At 61.3% G+C, this 19,105-nt stretch overlaps 1 protein-coding gene across 3 annotated transcripts in view; it reads left to right on the top strand.

Moving 5' to 3' along the window:
- The window catches only part of LOC137445486 (syntaxin-binding protein 4-like), an 88,345-nt gene that overhangs the window by 12,009 nt on the left and 57,231 nt on the right, over positions 1 to 19,105 (top strand). For 2 of the 3 annotated variants that reach the window (XR_010988413.1, XM_068147284.1), the window contains exon 2: positions 9,626 to 9,699. Coding sequence is in view for 2 of the 3 variants with exons in the window: in XM_068147284.1 (XP_068003385.1) it covers positions 9,626 to 9,699 (74 nt within the window). In the remaining variant the exon portion in view is untranslated. Of the gene's footprint in view, positions 1 to 4,360; positions 4,521 to 9,625; positions 9,700 to 19,105 lie in introns of those variants that run through there. The other variant, XM_068147285.1, reaches the window with a different exon arrangement.

Here is a 19,105-nt window from a genome sequence, read left to right as displayed (position 1 = left end):
AGCTCAGCCAAGGAGGCTGCTGCCACTAATGGGGGCTGGCCAGGAGCCTGCAGGGAGCTGCTGTGGGAGCAGCACCAGCAGGACACCATCAGTGGGGTCAGGGCCAAGAGCTGTGACCTCAGCTGTCCCCCAGAGCTGGCAGGGATGCAGCACCTGTGTCGTCCCACTGCCTGCAGCTTCAGGGGAGCCTGGCTCCTGGGCATTTCCCTCCCCTTCACTCCATCCTCACCTGGCATACTCTGGTCAGCTTTGTTCCACAGGCTGAGGGGGAGCTGGAGAAGGGACACAAAGATGATCCAAGGGCTGAGAGAAGGGACACAAAGATGATCCAAGGGCTCAGAGAAGGGTCACAAAGATGATCCAAGGGCCAGAGAAGGGTCACAAAGATCCAAGAGCTGGAGAAAGGTCACAAAGATGATCCAAGGGCTCAGAGAAGTGACACAATGATCCAAGGGCCCAGAGAAGGGACACAAAGATGATGTAAGAGCCAGAGAAGGGTCACAAAGATGATCCAAGGGCTCAGAGAAGGGTCAGAATGATCCAAGGGCCAAGAGAAGGGTCACAAAGATGATCCAAGGGCCAAGAGAAGGGTCACAATGATCCAAGGGCTCAGAGAAGGGTCACAATGATCCAAGGGCTCAGAGAAGGGTCACAAAGATGATCCAAGGGCTCAGAAGGGACACAAAGATGATCCAAGGGCTCACAGAAGGGTCACAGAGATGATCCAAGGGCTTAGAGAAGGGACACAAAGATGATCTAAGAGCCAGAGAAGGGTCACAAAGATGATCCAAGGGCTCAGAAGGGACGCAAAGATTATCCAAGGGCCCAGAGAAGGGTCACAAAGATGATCCAAGGGCCAGAGAAGGGTCATAAAGATGATCCAAGGCCTGGGCAACTGCCCTGTGAGGAGGCTGAGAGCTGGGTTGGGTCAGTCTGGCGAAGAGAAGGTTCAGAGCAGATCCTCTGCCCATGTTCCAGTGTTCAAAGGGCGGCTACAGAGAAGATGGAGACTCCCTTCTGACAAGGAGCCACAGGGAGAGGATTGGGGGGATGGGGACCAGGCCCTGCTGGGGAGATTGTGACTGGTGCAAGATTTCCCAGTCAGCACTGGAAGAAGCTCTCCAAGGAAGTGGTGGAGTCCCCAGTGCTGCACACCTGGAGGATTCAGCTGCACAGATGCTTGGCCACGCTACCCAGACAGTGCTCTGGCCAAGAAAGGTTGGACCTGCTGATCCTGGAGGTCCCTTCCAACCTGGTGTTCTGTGATTCCATGCCCACACAAATGACAGCAATGCTTCTGCCAAGCCCCAGGGTGGTTTGCTCCCTCTCTGGCCCTGCTCAGTGGCCAGCCTTGGGTGACCTCACTGCAGCCCTCCAGCCCCACATCCTACAGCGGGAGGGTCCTGCTGCTCCTGCAGCCTGCTGGTGGGCATCAAGCTGAGGACAAAGGCTCTGTTGAAAGGCATCTGACCTGCCCACAGACTGCAGAACAGCAGAAGTGCCTTTGATTCCAGGAGGAAATGCTGTGGGATGAAGAAGGAGGACACTGAGGAGCTGGAGCAGGGCCAGAGAAGGGCAAGAGAACTGGGGAAGGGTCTGGAGAAGAGGGCTGGGGAGGAGCAGCTGAGGGAGCTGGGGGTGTTGAGCCTGGAGAAGAGGAGGCTGAGGGAGACCTCCTTGCTCTCTGCAGCTCCCTGAGAGGAGGCTGCAGCCAGCTGGGGCTTGGGCTCTGCTCACATACAGCAGTGACAGAGCCGGAGGAAACAGCCTCACATTGTGCCAGGGCAGGCTCAGGTTGGACAGGAGGAACAATCTCTCCCCAGCAAGGGTTCTCAGGGTCTGGCCCAGGCTGCCCAGGGAGGTGGTGGAGTCCTCACCCCTGGACGGGTTTAAAGCCTTCTGGCTGTGGTGCTGAGGGAGGTGGTGCTGAGGGAGGTGGTGCTGAGGGAGGTGGTGTGGTGGCAGTGGCTGAGCAGCAGTGCTGGGTTGTGAGCTCTGGGTGTGAAGTTGGGCTGGCTGAGCTCCGAGGGCCCTTCCATCCTCAGCAGTTCCATGACTCTCCCCAGAGGACCTCTCCGGCCCTGCACTCTGCCCCTGCTCCCGGAGCTCCGCTGCCGAGCCGGGGCTGGGCAGCACACACCGCCGGCACCCAGCGCTGCCCTCCTCCACCCCTGTCCCCACAGCAGAGGCTGCCCCCGGGCCGTGCCCCTGCCGTGCTGGTGGTGCCCCTGCCGTGCTGGCAGTGCCCCTGCCGTGCTGGCAGTGCCCCTGCCGTGCTGGTGGTGCCCCTGCCGTGCTGGCAGTGCCCCTGCCGTGCTGACAGTGCCCCTGCCGTGCTGGTGGTGCCCCTGCCGTGCTGGTAGTGCCCCTGCCGTCCGGGCAGTGCCCCTGCCGTGCTGGCAATGCCCCTGCCGTGCTGGTGGTGCCCCTGCCGTGCTGGCAGTGCCCCTGCCGTGCTGGTAGTGCCCCTGCCGTGCTGGCAGTGCCCCTGCCGTGCTGGCAGTGCCCCTGCCGTGCTGGTAGTGCCCCTGCCGTGCTGGCAGTGCCCCTGCCGTGCTGACAGTGCCCCTGCCGTGCTGGTAGTGCCCCTGCCGTGCTGGCAGTGCCCCTGCCGTGCTGGTAGTGCCCCTGCCGTGCTGACAGTGCCCCTGCCGTGCTGGCAGTGCCCCTGCCGTGCTGGTGGTGCCCCTGCCGTGCTGGCAGTGCCCCTGCCGTGCTGGTATTGCCCCTGCCGTGCTGGTGGTGCCCCTGCCGTCCGGGCAGTGCCCCTGCCGTGCTGACAGTGCCCCTGCCGTGCTGGTATTGCCCCTGCCGTGCTGACAGTGCCCCTGCCGTGCTGACAGTGCCCCTGCCGTGCTGGTTGTGCCCCTGCCGTGCTGGCAGTGCCCCTGCCGTGCTGGTAGTGCCCCTGCCGTGCTGGCAGTGCCCCTGCCGTGCTGGTAGTGCCCCTGCCGTGGTGATAGTGCCCCTGCCGTGCTGGTAGTGCCCCTGCCGTGCTGGCAGTGCCCCTGCCGTGCTGGTAGTGCCCCTGCCGTGCTGGCAGTGCCCCTGCCGTGCTGGTTGTGCCCCTGCCGTGCTGGCAGTGCCCCTGCCGTGCTGGTAGTGCCCCTGCCGTGCTGGCAGTGCCTCTGCCGTGCTGGTAGTGCCCCTGCCGTGCTGGCAGTGCCCCTGCCGTGGTGACAGTGCCCCTGCCGTGCTGACAGTGCCCCTGCCGTGCTGGTGGTGCCCCTGCCGTGCTGGTAGTGCCCCTGCCGTGCTGGTAGTGCCCCTGCCATGCTGACAGTGCCCCTGCCGTGCTGGCGGTGCCCCTGCCGTGCTGGTGGTGCCCCTGCCGTGCTGGTGGTGCCCCTGCCGTGCTGGTAGTGCCCCTGCCGTGCTGGTGGTGCCCCTGCCGTGCTGGCAGTGCCCCTGCCGTGCTGGTAGTGCCCCTGCCGTGCTGGCAGTGCCCCTGCCGTGCTGGCAGTGCCCCTGCCGTGCTGGTGGTGCCCCTGCCGTGCTGGTAGTGCCCCTGCCGTGCTGGCAGTGCCCCTGCCGTGCTGGTAGTGCCCCTGCCGTGCTGGTGGTGCCCCTGCCGTGCTGGCGGTGCCCCTGCCGTGCTGGCGGTGCCCCTGCCGTGCTGGCAGTGCCCCTGCCGTGATGACAGTGCCCCTGCCGTGCTGGCAGTGCCCCTGCCGTGATGACAGTGCCCCTGCCGTGCTGGCAGTGCCCCTGCCGTGCTGACAGTGCCCCTGCCGTGCTGACAGTGCCCCTGCCGTGCTGGCAGTGCCCCTGCCGTGATGACAGTGCCCCTGCCGTGCTGGCAGTGCCCCTGCCGTGCTGACAGTGCCCCTGCCGTGATGACAGTGCCCCTGCCGTGCTGGCAGTGCCCCTGCCGTGATGACAGTGCCCCTGCCGTGCTGGCAGTGCCCCTGCCGTGCTGACAGTGCCCCTGCCGTGCTGACAGTGCCCCTGCCGTGCTGGCAGTGCCCCTGCCGTGCGGGTAGTGCCCCTGCCGTGCTGACAGTGCCCCTGCCGTGCTGATAGTGCCCCTGCCGTGCTGGCAGTGCCCCTGCCGTGGTGACAGTGCCCCTGCCGTGCTGGTAGTGCCCCTGCCGTGCTGGTTGTGCCCCTGCCGTGCTGGCAGTGCCCCTGCCGTGCCGGCAGCGCTGGGGGCTGGGCGGGGGGCAGGGCAGAGCTCCCACCCTGCCGGCTGGGGCCAGGGGGTGCCGCCGGCTCCGGCTTGCGTAAGCTTTAATCTGAAGTTGGAGATGTTTGGCGCTGATCTGGGGGGGTGTTGGGTGGAATTAACATGCAGATGGGGGCACCACGTGACCCCTCCCACCTCCCCCGGGCTTTTATTTTTTCCCTGTTTTGTCCCTTTTCCCCTGGGTTGGGTTCGGGTCGGGGCTTTTTTTCCCCCCCATCCTTTTAACGGATTGCTGCCAAAGCCAAGGGGCTGGCGGCCGGCAGGGCTGGGCTGCCGCGGCCAGCGAGATGCCCGCGGTCTCTGTCCTCTACAAAGGAGCCATCATCATCAGCAGGTGAGCAGGGAGCAGGGCTGGAGGGGGAGTAGCGCTGGAGAGCCTGCTGGCCACCTCCACCTTGGAAAGCCAAAGGTGATGTGCTGGGGCTGCTGCAGGGGCGGGCAGCAGGGGCTGGCATGCAGCAGGAAGAGCTGAGGGCATCACACCCAGCTCCTCTCCATGGCTTCCTTGCACTGGAGCAGGCTGCCCAGAGGGGCTGTGGAGGCTCCTTCTCTGCAGGCTTTCAAGCCCCATCTGGATGTGTCCCTGTGTGACCTGCCCTGGGTGACCCTGCTCTGGCAGGGGGCTTGGACTGCACCTCCAGAGGTCCCTCCCAATCCCCACCACTCTGTGATGCTCCAGCAGCAGCAGCAGCAGAGCTCCTGCTGCTCCATCACTGGTGCCTGGGGTTGGGGTAGAAGTTGACTGCATCAAGGAGGTCTCTGCTCCACCATTGGTGCCCAGGGATGGGGCAGAAGTTGATTACATCAAGGAGGTCTCTGCTCCACCATTGGTGCCCAGGGATGGGGCAGAAGTTGCTTGCATCAAGGAGGTCTCTGCTCCACCATTGGTGCCCAGGGTTGGGGCAGAAGTTGATTGCATCAAGGAGGTCTCTGCTCTACCGTTGGTACCCAGGGTTGGGGCAGAAGTTGATTGCATCAAGGAGGTCTCTGCTTCACTGTTGGTGCCCAGGGTTGGGGTAGAAGTTGATTGCATCAAGGAGGTCTCTGCTCCACCATTGGTGCCCAGGGTTGGGGGCAGAAGTTGATTGCATCAAGGAGGTCTCTGCTGCACCATTGGTGCCCGGGGTTGGGGCAGAAGTTGCTTGCATCAAGGAGGTCTCTGCTGCACCATTGGTGCCCGGGGTTGGGGCAGAAGTTGATTGCATCAAGGAGGTCTCTGCTCCACCATTGGTGCCCAGGGTTGGGGGCAGAAGTTGATTGCATCAAGGAGGTCTCTGCTCCACTGTTGGTGCCCAGGGATGGGGCAGAAGTTGCTTGCATCAAGGAGGTCTCTGCTGCACCATTGGTGCCTGGGGTTGGGGCAGAAGTTGATTGCATCAAGGAGGTCTCTGCTCCACCATTGGTGCCCAGGGATGGGGGTGGAAGTTGATTGCATCAAGGAGGTCTCTGCTCCACCATTGGTGCCCAGGGTTGGGGGCAGAAGTTGATTGCATCAAGGAGGTCTCTGCTCCACCATTGGTGCCCAGGGTTGGGGGCAGAAGTTAATTGCATCAAGGAGGTCTCTGCTCCCCCTGCTGTCTCCTTGCAGCCTGGTTGGAGCTGTTCCTGTGTGCTGCTCCTGCTGGAGCTGCCACCCTGGCTGACTCTAAAATGCTCTGCAGACCCTGGATGGGATGTTGGAACCTCAGTCTGTGCCCAAGGGCTCTGCTTCCTGCCAGCCAGATGTGGCCAGTTGTTGGGTCGGGCTCCTGAAAGAGCTGCAGGAGTATGGAGGAGAGCTGCAGGAGTATGGAGGAGGAGGATCTTTAACGAGGAGAAAAAGCTTCCAGTTTGCCTCTCCGAGGGAGCTGTTCCTGGCTTTGCAGGGAGCTCTGGAGAGGTGTTTTGGAGGCCTGAGCAGGGAGCTCTCCATGGTTTGTTCCTCTCCTGCAGCTCAGGGGACTCATAGCCCCATGCTGTGCCCCATGGAGTTGTCCCTCCTCACCTGTGTCCAGATTTGGGCTCTGGTATTGGCTCAGAAACTCCTTTGCTCCTCTGATTAAGTGCTGGAAGTGCCTGGGGAGGGCTCCCAGGTCCTGGGGAAGCAGCTGTGCTCTGCTCCCTCTGCACAAGCACTTCCTCACCTGGCCTGGCTTGGTCCACCCCAGCAGCCCAGCCCTGCTTTCCCTCAGCCATGCCTGCCTCTCTCAGACCAAGCTCCACTCATCCTCCTGCCCACCCATCCTCATGGGCACCACCATGGCCAGCCAGGGAGCAGCAGTGCTGCCGTGCTGCCTGTGGAGCCCAGGGAGCCAGGTGAGAGTGGAGCTGTTGGCACTCTTGGTGTCACAGGCTCACAGGAGCTCAGGGCTTGGAAGGGAACTCTGGAGATCATTGAGTCCACCCCCGCTGCCAGAGCAGGAGCAGAGAACCCAGCACAGGGCACACAGAACACATCCAGACAGGGCTGGGAAGGCTCCAGAGCAGGAGACTCCACAACCTCTCTGGGCAGCCTGCTCCAGGCCTCTGGGAGCCTCCCAGTGCAGAAGTTCCTCCTCCTGCTGAGGTGGAACCTCCTGGGCTGCAGTTTCCATCCACTGCCCCTTGGCCTGTGCCAGGGCACAGTGAGCAGAGCCTGGCCCTGGCCCTTCCTTCCTGACCCCCAGCCCTCAGCTCTTGAGAGACATTGATCAGATCCCTCTCAGTCTTAATGCCCCCCAGGACCCCATTGGTCTCCCTGGGCAATGTCCCAGCCTTGGGACCCCCACCTTGCCAGAGGGTATTTAGGGGAGACTGTGGGGCCCTGGGAGAGCCTCACAGCCCAGGGGGAAGGAAGTTCTTCCACCTGCTTTGGTGTGTGATGAGAAGCTCCCACCCTGACCTGCTGAGACAGGGATTCAGCACCACAGAGTCATTTGGGCTGGAAGAGACCTTTGAGATCACCAAACCCTGCTCTGAAGAGCTTCCAACCCCCCCTGGGCACTGTGCTGCTGGGCAGGGTGCTGGGGGTGCCCTGCTGGAGCAGGGCTTGGGCTGGGGGAGCTCCAGAGCTCCCTTCCAGCCTCACCCTGCTGGGGTGCTGTGATGCTGTCCGTGGAAGCCACCCCCGAGGGGATTGCAGCAGAGAGGAGTTTGCAGACACAACCAAGTGCAGGAAGGGAGGTGCTGGGATGGGGTTTGATCCTCTGAGCACCACTGGCCCTGGAGAGCACCTCGGGAGGTGCAGAGGCAGCAGAGGGCAATGAAACCTCGGCCAAAGGGCAGAGTGCCCCTGGAGAGCCACGGCCCCTGGCTGCTGGTGGGCTGCAGATCCTCCCCGGGGGGCTGCCGGCACTGGAGGGGTCCCAGCATGCTGTCACTCAGAGAATCCTTGGACTGAATGACCTCCAGAGGTCCTCTCCAGCCCCCACCCCCCGGGGGTTCTGGAATTCTGTGGAATCCAACCATTAAAGGATCTTAGCAGACCTTGTGCCCCCCTAGCTGCAAGCCCCCTGCCAGAGGGCTGGAGCCCCCCTGGGTGCCAGAGCCTGGGGAGCAGCTCCTGCCCTGCTGCCTTCATGCAGGGCCTGGGGCACACTGCTTCCTCCCCAGAGCACTGCTCCCAGCTCTGATCTCATTTCCCAGGAGCTGGACAGCTGTCCAGCCCCTCTAATCTGGGGTAATGAATCACAGCCAGGTCCAGCAGATTTGCAGGGTGGGGAGGATGATGCCCAGCCCTGCACATATTCTCTCATTTATCTCTGTAAACTTTGGGGGAGGGGGGCAGGGGAGGGGAGGGGGGATTTTTTTTGTTCCTTTTCCAGGCTTAATCTGCAGGGCTCTGTCCCTCAGGATGTGCACACTGGGATGTCTGCTTGGAGCCTCAAACCACAAACCCAGCAGGGTGAGGCTGGAAGGGAGCTCTGGAGCTCCCCCAGCCCAAGCCCTGCTCCAGCAGGGCACCCCCAGCACCCTGCCCAGCAGCACAGTGCCCGGGGGGGGTTGGAAGCTCTCCAGAGCAGGGCTTGATGATCTCAAAGGTCTCTTCCAGCCCAAATGATTCTGTGGTGCTGAGTCCCTGTCTCAGCAGGTCAGGGTGGGAGCTTCTCATCACACACCAAAGCAGGTGGAAGAACTTCCTTCCCCCTGGGCTGTGAGGCTCTCCCAGGGCCCCACAGTCTCCCCTAAACAGCCTCTGGCAAGGTGGGGGTCCCAAGGCAGGGACATTGCCCAGGAAGGCCAATGGGGTCCTGGGGGGCATTAAGACTGAGAGGGATCTGATCAATGTCTCTCAATAGCTGAGGGCTGGGGGTCAGAAAGGAAGGGCTAGGGCCAGGCTCTGCTCACTGTGCCCTGGGCTAGGCCAAGGGGCAGTGGATGGAAACTGCAGCCCAGGAGGTTCCACCTCAACAGGAGGAGGAACTTCTGCACTGGGAGGCTGCCAGAGGCCTGGAGCAGGCTGCCCAGAGAGGTTGTGGAGTCTCCTGCTCTGGAGCCTTCCCAGCCCTGTCTGGATGTGTTCTGTGTGCCCTGTGCTGGGTTCTGTGCTCCTGCTCTGGCAGGGGGCTTGGGCTGGAAGTTCTCCAGAGTTCCCTTGCAAGCCCTGAGCTCCTGTGAGCCTGTGACACCAAGAGTGCCAACAGCTCCACTCTCACCTGGCTCCCTGGGCTCCACAGGCAGCACAGCAGCACTGCTGCTCCCTGACTGGCCATGGTGGTGCCCATGAGGATGGGTGGGCAGGAGGATGAGTGGAGCTTGGTCTGAGAAAGGCAGAGGCAGGCATGGCTGAAAGCAGGGCTGGGCTGCTGGGGTGGACCAAGCCAGGCCAGGTGAGGAAGTGCTTGTGCAGAGGGAGCAGAGCACAGCTGCTTCCCCAGGACCTGGGACCCCTCCCCAGGCACTTCCCAGATCCACATCACTCCATGGGCAGTGTCTGAGCTGCTGGGAAGGATGTTCTTGTGTGGATGGTGGTGGGACATCTGTGCATGTCTTCAGGTCACCTGCTGAAAGATCTCCTCCTCTCCTCTCCTCTCCTCTCCTCTCCTCTCCTCTCCTCTCCTCTCCTCTCCTCTCCTCTCCTCTCCTCTCCTCTCCTCTCCTCTCCTCTCCTCTCCTCTCCTCTCCTCTCCTCTCCTCTCCTCTCCTCTCCTCTCCTCTCCTCTCCTCTCCTCTCCTCTCCTCTCCTCTCCTCTCCTCTCCTCTCCTCTCCTCTTCCTCTCCTCTCCTCTCCTCTCCTCTCCTCTCCTCTCCTCTCCTCTCCTCTCCTCTCCTCTCCTCTCCCTCTCCTCTCCTCTCCTCTCCTCTCCTCTCCTCTCCTCTCCTCTCCTCTCCTCTCCCCTCCCTCTCCTCTCCTCTCCTCTCCTCTCCTCTCCTCTCCTCTCCTCTCCTCTCCTCTCCTCTCCTCTCCTCTCCTCTCCTCTCCTCTCCTCTCCTCTCCTCTCCTCTCCTCTCCTCTCCTCTCCTCTCCTCTCCTCTCCCCAGGACACTCATGGGACCGTACGGGATGGACCGAACTGTGCACTGCTTTGACTTCCACGACTGTGCAAACGGCCTGGGTGAGTGCTGAACCTCCAGGAGGGGTGGCAGGGTGGGCTGGGCCAGCTCCAACATCCCCCCAGTGCCCAGAGCCTGCTTCATGCTGAGCTGTCACAAGCTGCTTCCCACTCTGATCACCCACTGCTTAGCCAAGGGCTGCCCCGCTGGGGGTCACAGTTTGCCACGCTGGGAGCTGGGGGCAGATGCAGAGCTCTGAAGGACTTCTGGGCAAGCTGGCTTGTGAGCCTCCACAGATCCTCTGCTGGGGGATGTAAGGGTGGTCAGGGACTGGCAGAGGCTGCCCAGGGAGGTGGTGGAGCCCCCAGCCCTGGGGGTGTTCCAGAACCCTGTGGCCATGGCCCTGGGGACAAGGTTTGATGGCCATGGTGGGCTAGGGTTGGTGCTGGACTGGGTGAGCTTAGAGGACTTTGCCAACCTTCCCTTAGTGATGCTGTGATTCCCTCTGTGAAGGCTGATAGCTTGCAGAGGCAGTGGCTGCCCTGCCTGCCTGGGACAGCCATGCAGCAGCACCTATGGGAGCTGGGAGGTTAAAACAAGGTCAGCGTGGCCCAGCAGGTTGAGAGAGAGGATTCTGCCCCTCTGCTCTGCTCTGCTCAGCCCCCACCTGCAGCACTGCCTCCAGCTCTGAGCCCCCAGCACAGGAAGGACCTGGAGCTGCTGGAGAGGGGCCAGAGGAGGCCACAGAGATGATCAGAGGCTGCAGAACCTCCCCTGTGGGGCCAGGCTGGGAGAGCTGGGGCTGTGCAGCCTGGAGGGGAGAAGGCTGCAGGGAGACCTCAGAGCAGCTTCCAGTGCCTGAAGGGCTCCAGGAGAGGTGGGGAGGGACTTGGGCCAAGGGCTGGGAGTGCCAGGCCCAGGGCCAATGGCTTTGAGCTGGGAGAGAGGAGACTGAGAGTGGAGAGGAGGAAGAAATTGTTTGCAGTGAGGCTGGGGAGACTCTGGCCCAGGCTGCCCAGGGAGGTGGTGCAGGCTCCATCCCTGGAGACATTCAAGGTCAGAGTTGCTGTGTCCCTGGGCAGCCTGCTCTGGCTGGAGCTGTCCCTGCTGAGTGAAGGGGTTGGACAGGATGCCCTTGGAGGGTCCCTTCCAGCCTGATGCCTTCAGTGATCTGTGAAAATCCCAACTAATTCCCCGGGGCTGGTGGAGCAGCTGCAGGGCTGGAGCTGTGCAGGAGCCTGGGCTCAGGGAGAGCAGGATGGGGGTGGGGGGAAAGAGGCTTTTAGAGGCTTTTCTGAATTAATTCAAATCAGTTTGAACAATGACAACAATAAAACCCAAATGACAGCCCCAGCAAGTCCCACCCTGCCCTGCTGCAGGCAGCACCCTCAGGAAAGCCACCCCAGGAGGTGACACAAGAGGTTGCAGCTCTCCTGAAGCCCAGGCTTTGAGGGAGTTGGGTTGGGAGAGGTTGGTCCCTGGGTGAGGGAATGAGCACTGAGTGAGTCAGGTGTCCTTCCCTGCTGCCCTCCACATCAAAGCCTGCAAGAGGAGGGGAAAGTGATGCTCAGCTCCATCAGAACGTGAGAAACAGCCAGAGCTCGATGAAACTCAGCTCAGAAGGATCCAGCACAGCCTCTCAGATGACCTCTGTGCCCAGCAGCATGAGTGCTGCTGCTCCTCCATGGGCTTGGAAAAGCACTGGAGCCCTGCATCAGGGCTGCCCAGCTGTAGCCTGCAGAGTGGTCAGCTCTGAGTGCAGCCCAAAACCCTGCAGAGCAGCTCTGGGGCCCTTGGCCAGCTCCCCTGGAGACTCCTCCTGAGAGGTCAAACTCCCCAAAGAGAGAAGGGCCTGGGAGGGGTGACAGACTCCTGAGTGGCTCTGTGCTGCCCTGGGGGGCAGAGGGCTGCTGTGCAGCAATGGCTTCATTGCCTCTCCTCCTGCTCTCCTGCTGATGAGGTTGAAGGAGCTCAGAGGGCTGTCTTGGCTCAGTGGGCAGGATGCAGGAGTCTCCAGGGGTGGCTTTGGCTGAGGCTCTTCTCAGTGCTGCCCAATGCCAGCACAGGGGGCACTGCCTGGGAGCTGAGGCACAGGAAGTTCCATGGGACCACGAGGAGACAATTTGTCCCTGTGAGGCTGACAGAGCCCTGGAGCAGGCTGCCCAGGGGGCCTCTGGAGTCTCCTTCTCTGGAGAGGTTCAAAACCTGCCTGGATGTGCTCCTGTGTGACCTACTCTGGGGGCTCCTGCCCTGGCAGGGGGCTTGGGATGGATGAGCTTTGGAGGTCCCTTCCAGCCCCTAACACTCTGTGGTGCTGTGGTGCTGGGGTGCTGGGGTTCTGGGGTGCTGGAGTGCTGGGGTGCTGTGGTGCTGGGGTGCTGTGGTGCTGGAGTGCTGGGGCTCTGGGGTGCTGTGGTGCTGGGGTGCTGGAGTGCTGGGGTGCTGGGGTGCTGTGGTGCTGGAGTGCTGGGGCTCTGGGGTGCTGTGGTTCTGGGGTGCTGGAGTGCTGGGGTGCTGGGGTGCTGGAGTGCTGTGGTGCTGGGGTGCTGGGGTGCTGGAGTGCTGGGGTGCTGGGGTGCTGGGGTGCTGGAGTGCTGTGGTGCTGGGGTTCTGGAATGCTGTGGTGCTGGGGTTCTGTGGTGCTGGGGTGCTGGAGTGCTGTGGTGCTGGGGTGCTGGGGTTCTGGAGTGCTGGGGTGCTGGGGTGCTGTGGTGTTGGAGTGCTGGGGCTCTGGGGTGCTGTGGTGCTGGAGTGCTGGGGTGCTGTGGTGCTGTGGTGCTGGGGTTCTGTGGTGCTGTGGTGCTGGGTTCTGTGGTGCTGGGGTGCTGGGGTGCTGGGGTGCTGGGTTCTGTGGTGCTGGGGTACTGTGGTGCTGGGGTGCTGGGGTGCTGGGGTGCTGGGGTTCTGGGGTGCTGTGGTGCTGGGTTCTGTGGTGCTGGAGTTCTGTGGTGCTGTGGTGCTGGGTGCTGGGGTGCTGTGGTGCTGGGTTCTGTGGTGCTGTGGTGCTGTGGTGCTGTGGTGCTGTGGTGCTGGGTGCTGTGGTGCTGTGGTGCTGGGGCTCTGGGGTGCTGGGGTGCTGTGGGGTGGTGGTGCTGGGGTGCTGGGGTGCTGTGGTGCTGGGGCTCTGGGGTGCTGGGGTGCTGTGGGGTGGTGGTGCTGGGGTGCTCTTTGGTGCTGGGGCTCTGGGCTGGGATTTTAGCTGTTGGGTTCAATGACTTCATTCCAAGAGCAGACACAGGAAGCTTGCCCAGGCTGCTGCTGACCTCTGGAAGCAGAGCACAGAGGTTGCTTCCCCTCTGCTGGGTCCAGAGGAGGCCATGAGGGAGCAGGGGGTTGGAGCACCTCTGCTACAAAGGGAGGCAGAGGGAGCTGGGGTGGCTTAGCCTGGAGAAGAGAAGGCTCCAGGGAGCCCTCAGAGCAGCCTCCAGTACCTGAAGGGGCTGCAAGCAGGCTGCAGAGGGACTGTGCCCAAAGGCCTGCAGGGACAGCACCAGGGACAATGGTTTGAGATGAGAGCAGAGCAGATTGAGCTTGGATGTGAGGAAGAAGTTCTGCAGCAGGAGGCTGCTGGAACCCTGCAGCAGGCTGCCCAGGGAGGTGGCTGAGGCTCCAGCCCTGGAGATGTTGAAGGTGAGGCTGGAGAGGGCTCTGGGCACCCTGAGCTGGTGGAGGATGTCCCTGCTGGGTGCAGGGGGTTGGGCTGGGTGAGCTCTGGAACTCCCTCCCAACCCATTCTGTGATGCTATGGTTCTAGTCCTCCTTTCCTCCCAGTTTGTGGCCAGAAGGTCTTTGCTGGGTCTTGCAGACCCTCTGCAGGGTCTGGAGGTGTGCTGCAGGGGGGGTAAGGCTATGGATTTCCTAATGCCACTTCACCCTGCCTTGGGAGCCTGCAAACACCCAGGCCAAGTGCTCAGCCTCCAGGAGACACAGAGCTGTTTCAGCTGGGAAAGATCTCTATGATCATCAAGTCCAACCTGCAGCCTGATGGTCCCATCAGGGACTGGGGTGGGTTGGAAGGGACCTTTAAAGCCCACCCAGTCCAACCCCCTGCAGCCAGCAGGGACAGCTGCAGCCACAGCAGGCTGCTCCCAGCCCCAGCCAACCTGCCCTGCACTGCTGCCAGCCATGGGGCAGCTCCCAGCTCTCTGGCTGGCCTGGGAGAGGCTCAGGAGGGACCTTTAGAGCTCATCCAGAGCAACCCCCTGCACTCAGCAGGGACAGCTGCAGCCACAGCAGGCTGCTTATAGCCCAAACCAACCTGCTCTTGAAGTTGTCAGGGATTCAAATCAGAGAATCACAGAACTTCAGGGGTTGGAAGTGACCTTGAAAGCTCATCCAGTCCAACCCCCCTGCCAGGGCAGGAACCCCTGGACATTCAAACCCTTCCTGGATGTCTTCCTGTTTGAATGTCTCCAGAGGAGGAGACTCCACAACTCATCCCTCTCTGCTGAGGACCAAGTAGAGCTTGCAGCAGCCCCATGGTGTAGCTGCTCAGAGTATGGCTTTTGGGTGAATAGAAGATGCCTCCATGAGTTTCTCTTGTTGAGGTGCAGGAGTTCTTTGTTTTCACGTTGAGCTGCAGGAGTTCCTCATTCCTCAGGTCCAGCAGGGCCAGGGAGCTTCTCCTCCCCCTCTGCCCTGCTGAGACCTCCCCTGGAATATTGCATCCAGCTCTGGGCTCCCAAGCTCAGGAGGGACAGGGATCTGCTGCAGAGAGCCCAAGGGAGGCTCCAAGGATGCTGCAGGGCCTGGAGCACTGCCTGGGGAGGAGAGGCTGAGAGCCCTGGGGGGGCTTAGTCTGGAGAGGAGAAGGCTGAGAGGGATCTGATCAATGGCTCTCAAGAGCTGAGGGCTGGGGGTCAGGAAGGAAGGGCCAGGGCCAGGCTCTGCTCACTGTGCCCTGGGCTAGGCCAAGGGGCAGTGGATGGAAACTGCAGCCCAGGAGGTTCCACCTCAGCAGGAGGAGGAACTTCTGCACTGGGAGGCTGCCAGAGGCCTGGAGCAGGCTGCCCAGAGAGGTTGTGGAGTCTCCTGCTCTGGAGCCTTCCCAGCCCTGTCTGGATGTGTTCTGTGTGACCTGTGCTGGGTTCTATGGTGCTGCTCTGGCAGGGGGCTTGGACTGGAAGATCTCCAGAGGTCCCTTCCAAGCCCTGACATCCTCTGTGAGCTGTGATCCTGTGACTGGGCAGCTGCCTCCCAGCTCCACAGCCTCCAGCCTGTTCCACTGGGTTTATTCTCAGGGTGCTGGAGCTGCCCCTGCAGGCAGCACACTTGGGGCTGGACTGGCAGGGGGGTTGGACTCAATGACCTCCAGAGGTCCCTTCTAAGCTCTAGCATCCTCTGAGCCTGTGAGTTCTTCACCTCCCTTGCTGAGGCTCCAGGGGAGCTCCTCCGGAGCAGCCTCTGCCTGCTCGCTGCCGTGTGGCAGGTCAGCGTTTGGCCCCGGGTCTGTTGCTCTGTGGCTTTGAGGTGGAATCCTACCTGTGAACCTCAGCAGAAGTTCAAAGGGGTTACCTTGGCAGCTGCTGGAGCCTGAACTCTGAATTAAAGCAGAAGCCATCAAAGGGAAGCTGCTGCTTAGGGAGCGTTCCACAGAAACACCAAGATCTCATTATCTTGACCTTCATCTTCTTAGGACGGGGCAGAGAGTGATTCACCTCCAATCTGTCCCTTTCCTCCAGACAGAAAAAGCTGGCCAGGGCTGCAAGATCAACAGAGGGATTAAGGGAAATGTAATTGAACATTGGTGGCTTAGGCACAGAGCAGGCAGCCTCTCCCCAGGGGGACCTCCTGCCGCGCCGGGGTGGCCGCTGGGGTCAGGAAGTGCTGGAGATGATTCGCTGTTGGGCTCAACAACCAGCTTAGCCTGGACACCTCTTGACCTTTGGTAGAGGGAGCCAGAAGCAGGTGAGATTACAGCCTGGGGAGTGGAGAACTGTGCCACTGGCAGCGGTGGGAGCAGGGTTAGGTGGGGCCAGAAGCAGCTCAAGGGTCCCGAGGCCATCCCTAGGGGCTGGGCTGCGGCGGGCAGCCGCGGCCACCCTGGGGCTCCTGCAGCAGGGCTGCTCCTGCCAAGGAGGAGAAACAGCTGAGGTCGTGGGCATCAGCTCCAGGAGCTCTGCCAGAAAGGAAAGATTAAATGGAGGGCTCCAAAATAGGCTGGATTATCTGGCCCTAAGCCTGACTTAATGAGCATTAGAGTGGGGCTTGGATGCTGTGATAATTAGAGCGCCGTTATTTACCTCCGCCCGGCCCCGGGGAAAGGCCAGGGGAGGAAGGAAGCCTTCAGGAACCTCCAAGGCCCCCAGGGTGCCTCCACTGCAACCTTTTGGGTGCTCTGGGGTGGTTGCAATCAGCCTCAGACTGTCAAACAGTTTGGGCTTGGCAGGAGAGAGACACACACACACTCCCTCCAACTCCTCCACCTCTATATCCTCATGATCCTCCTCCTCCCCCTTATTCTCCCCCTCCTCCCCCTCCTCCCCCTCCTCCTCCTCCTCCTTCCCCTCCCCTTCCTCCCCCTCCTTCTCCTCCTCCTCCCCCTTCCCTTCCTCCTCCTCCTCCTATATCTTTTCATTCTGTTCTCTCCTGCTGCCTCCCCTTCTCCCTCCCCCTTCCTCCTCACAGTCTCACAGTCTCACAGTCTCACAGTATCGCCAAGGTTGGAAGAGACCTCAAGGATCATCGAGTCCAAGCTGTCACCACAGACCTCATGGCTAGACCATGGCACCAAGTGCCACATCCAATCCCCTCTGGAACACCTCCAGAGATGGGGACTCCACCACCTCCCTGGGCAGCACATCCCAGTGGCTAACAACTCTCTCTGGGAAGAACTTTCTCCTCACCTCCAGCTTAAACCTCCCCTGGCACAGCTTGAGACTGTGTCCTCTTGTTCTGGTGCAGGTTGCCTGGGAGCAGAGCCCAACCCCCACCTGGCTCCAACCTCCCTGCAGGGAGTTGCAGAGAGCAAGAAGGTCTCCCCTGAGCCTCCTCTTCTGCAGGCTAAGCAACCCCAGCTCCCTCAGCCTCTCCTCACAGGGCTGTGCCCCAGACCCCTCCCCAGCTTTGTTGCCCTTCTCTGGACACCTTCAAGTCTCTCAATGTCCTTCTTGAGCTGAGGAGCCCAGAGCTGGACACAGGACTCAAGGTGTGGCCTGAGCAGTGCTGAGCACAGGGCACAAGGACTTCCCTGCTCCTGCTGCCCACACTCTTCCTGATGCAGGCCAGGATGCCCTTGGCCTTCTTGGCCCCCTGGGCACACTGCTGGCTCATGTTCAGCTGCTGTCAATCAGCACCCCCAGGTCCCTCTCTGTTTGGCTGCTCTCAGCCACTCCGACCCCAGCCTGTAGCTCTGCCTGGGGTTGCTGTGGCCAAAGTGCAGCCCCTGGCACTTGGACTTGTTGAATGCCATCCTGTTGGCCTCTGCCCATCTGCCCAGCCTGGCAAGGTCCCTCTGCAGAGCCCTTCTGCCCTCTAACTGACCAACATCTGCTCCCAGCTTGGTGTCATCCTCAAACTTGCTGATGGACTCAATGCCCTCCTCCAGATCATCAATGAAGATGTTAAAGTGGATGGGGCCCAGCACTGATCCCTGGAAATCCTGATCCTCCTCTTCCCCTCCCTTATTCCCCTCCCCCTCCTCCTTTTCCTCTTTCTCCCCTTTCCCCTCCTTTCTTCCCCTTTCTCCTCCTTTCCCCTTCTTTTCCCTTCTCCTCCTCTTCCTCAGCCTCCTCACCCTCCTCTTTTTTGCCATGTTGTTTTCTCCACTGCCAGCCACCCACCCCTCCTCCTCCTCAATCCCCTCCTCCTCTCCCTTCTCATTCTGTTCTCTCCTGCTGCCAGCCTCCTTCTCCTCCCCCTCCTCACCTCAGTGGGACCTTCCTGGTGCATCTCCCAGGGGCAGGGCTGGCATCCCAGTGCCTTGGTGCTGAGGCTGTGGGTGGGAGAGCAGAGTGGGCAGAGCCAGGCAGCACCCAGCTGCTTTGCCAAGCTGGGAGTCAAACCTCTGCTTCCCCCCAGCCCAGGTCTGAGTGTGCCTGGGAGCAAGGCTGTGAGGAATCAGTGATGTTAGTGAGGAGATAGGATGCTGCCCTGCCAGGGCTAGGGGTGAAGGAGGGTTTGGAGATGCCTCAGCTAGATGAAGGCATTGGACACAAAGGGAAAGGAGTCCTTATTGATTTGCTGCCTCAGCAGAGGAGCTGCCACCAGCCAGCCCTGTGGTGCTGCCACTGCAGCTCTGCCTGGCTGCTCCCAGGATGCACAATGGGTTGGGTTGGAAGGGACCTGCAAGCTCCTCCAGCTCCAAGCCCCTGCCATGGGCAGGGACACCTCCCACCAGCACAGGCTGCTCAAGGCCTCATCCAGCCTGGTCCTGAACACCTCCAGGCAGGAGGCAGCCACAGCCTCCCTGGGCAGCCTGGGCCAGAGTCTCCCCAGCCTCCCTGCAAAGGATTTCTTCCTCCTCTCCACTCTCAGTCTCCTCTCTCCCAACTCAAAGCCATTGTCCCTCATCCTGGCACTCCCAGCCCTTGGCCCAAGTCTCTCCCCAGCTCTCCTGGAGCCCTTCAGGTACTGGGAGGCTGCTCTGAGGTCTGCCTGGAGCCTTCTCTTCTCCAGGCTGCACAGCCCCAGCTCTCCCAGCCTGGCCCCACAGGGGAGGTTCTGCAGCCTCTGATCATCTCTGTGGCCTCCTCTGGGCCCAGCCCCAAGGTCTGATGTTCAAACTCAGGCTCTGTCTCCCTGGTTTATCATTTCTGAGTGTCTCTCCTGAGAGGAGACCTTCTGGCTCTCCTCAAGCCCCTGGAGAGAGGTTGGAGCCAGGTGGGGCTTGGCCTCTTCTCACAAGTCAGAACTGGCAGCAGAAGAGGAAATGGCCTCAAGTTGTGCCAGGGGAGGTTTAGGTTGGACATTAGGGAAAACCTCTGTACCAAAAGGGTTCTCAAGCCCTGTCCCAGGCTGCCCAGGCCAGTGGCTGAATCCCCATCCTTGGAGGGGTTTGAAAGCTGCCTGAATGTGGTGCTGAAGGATATGAAGTAGTGGTGGCCCTGGCAGAGTAAGACAGAGGTTGGCCTTGATGATCTTTTCCAAGCACTGTGGTTCTGTGCACACAGACCCTGGGTGGCTTCTGGAGCCATCCCTTGGCTAAACAGTGGCCTCCCACCCTTGCCTGCTCCCTGTCCAGAGCCTTTGCCTCTGTAGGTGCTCCCCATGCCAGGGCTTTCCCAAACCCCTGCCAGGGTGAGGCTGTTTTCCCAGGGGCTCTGTGGCAGTCAGTGGCATTGCCACCAGCTGTCCCCTCAGCCCAGCTGGCAGCCAAGGAGTTTTCCAGCTGAGTATCCTCAGTGAGGAGCAGGATTCACCTCCTGGCAGCCTGCTTGGGGCTGCAGCACCTCAGCATCTGCTAGAAACAAGTCTTGTGAGGAGCAGCTGAGGGCCCTGGGGGTGCTGAGCCTGGAGAAGAGGAGGCTG

This window comes from Melanerpes formicivorus, unplaced genomic scaffold (assembly GCF_026170545.1).
Source record: "Melanerpes formicivorus ecotype bairdi unplaced genomic scaffold, bMelFor1.0.p_v2 SCAF_14, whole genome shotgun sequence".
Taxonomy (NCBI): Eukaryota; Metazoa; Chordata; class Aves; order Piciformes; family Picidae; genus Melanerpes; species Melanerpes formicivorus.
The sequence above is the reverse complement of the archived record's forward strand: the minus strand, read 5'-3'. Positions and strand labels throughout refer to the sequence as shown.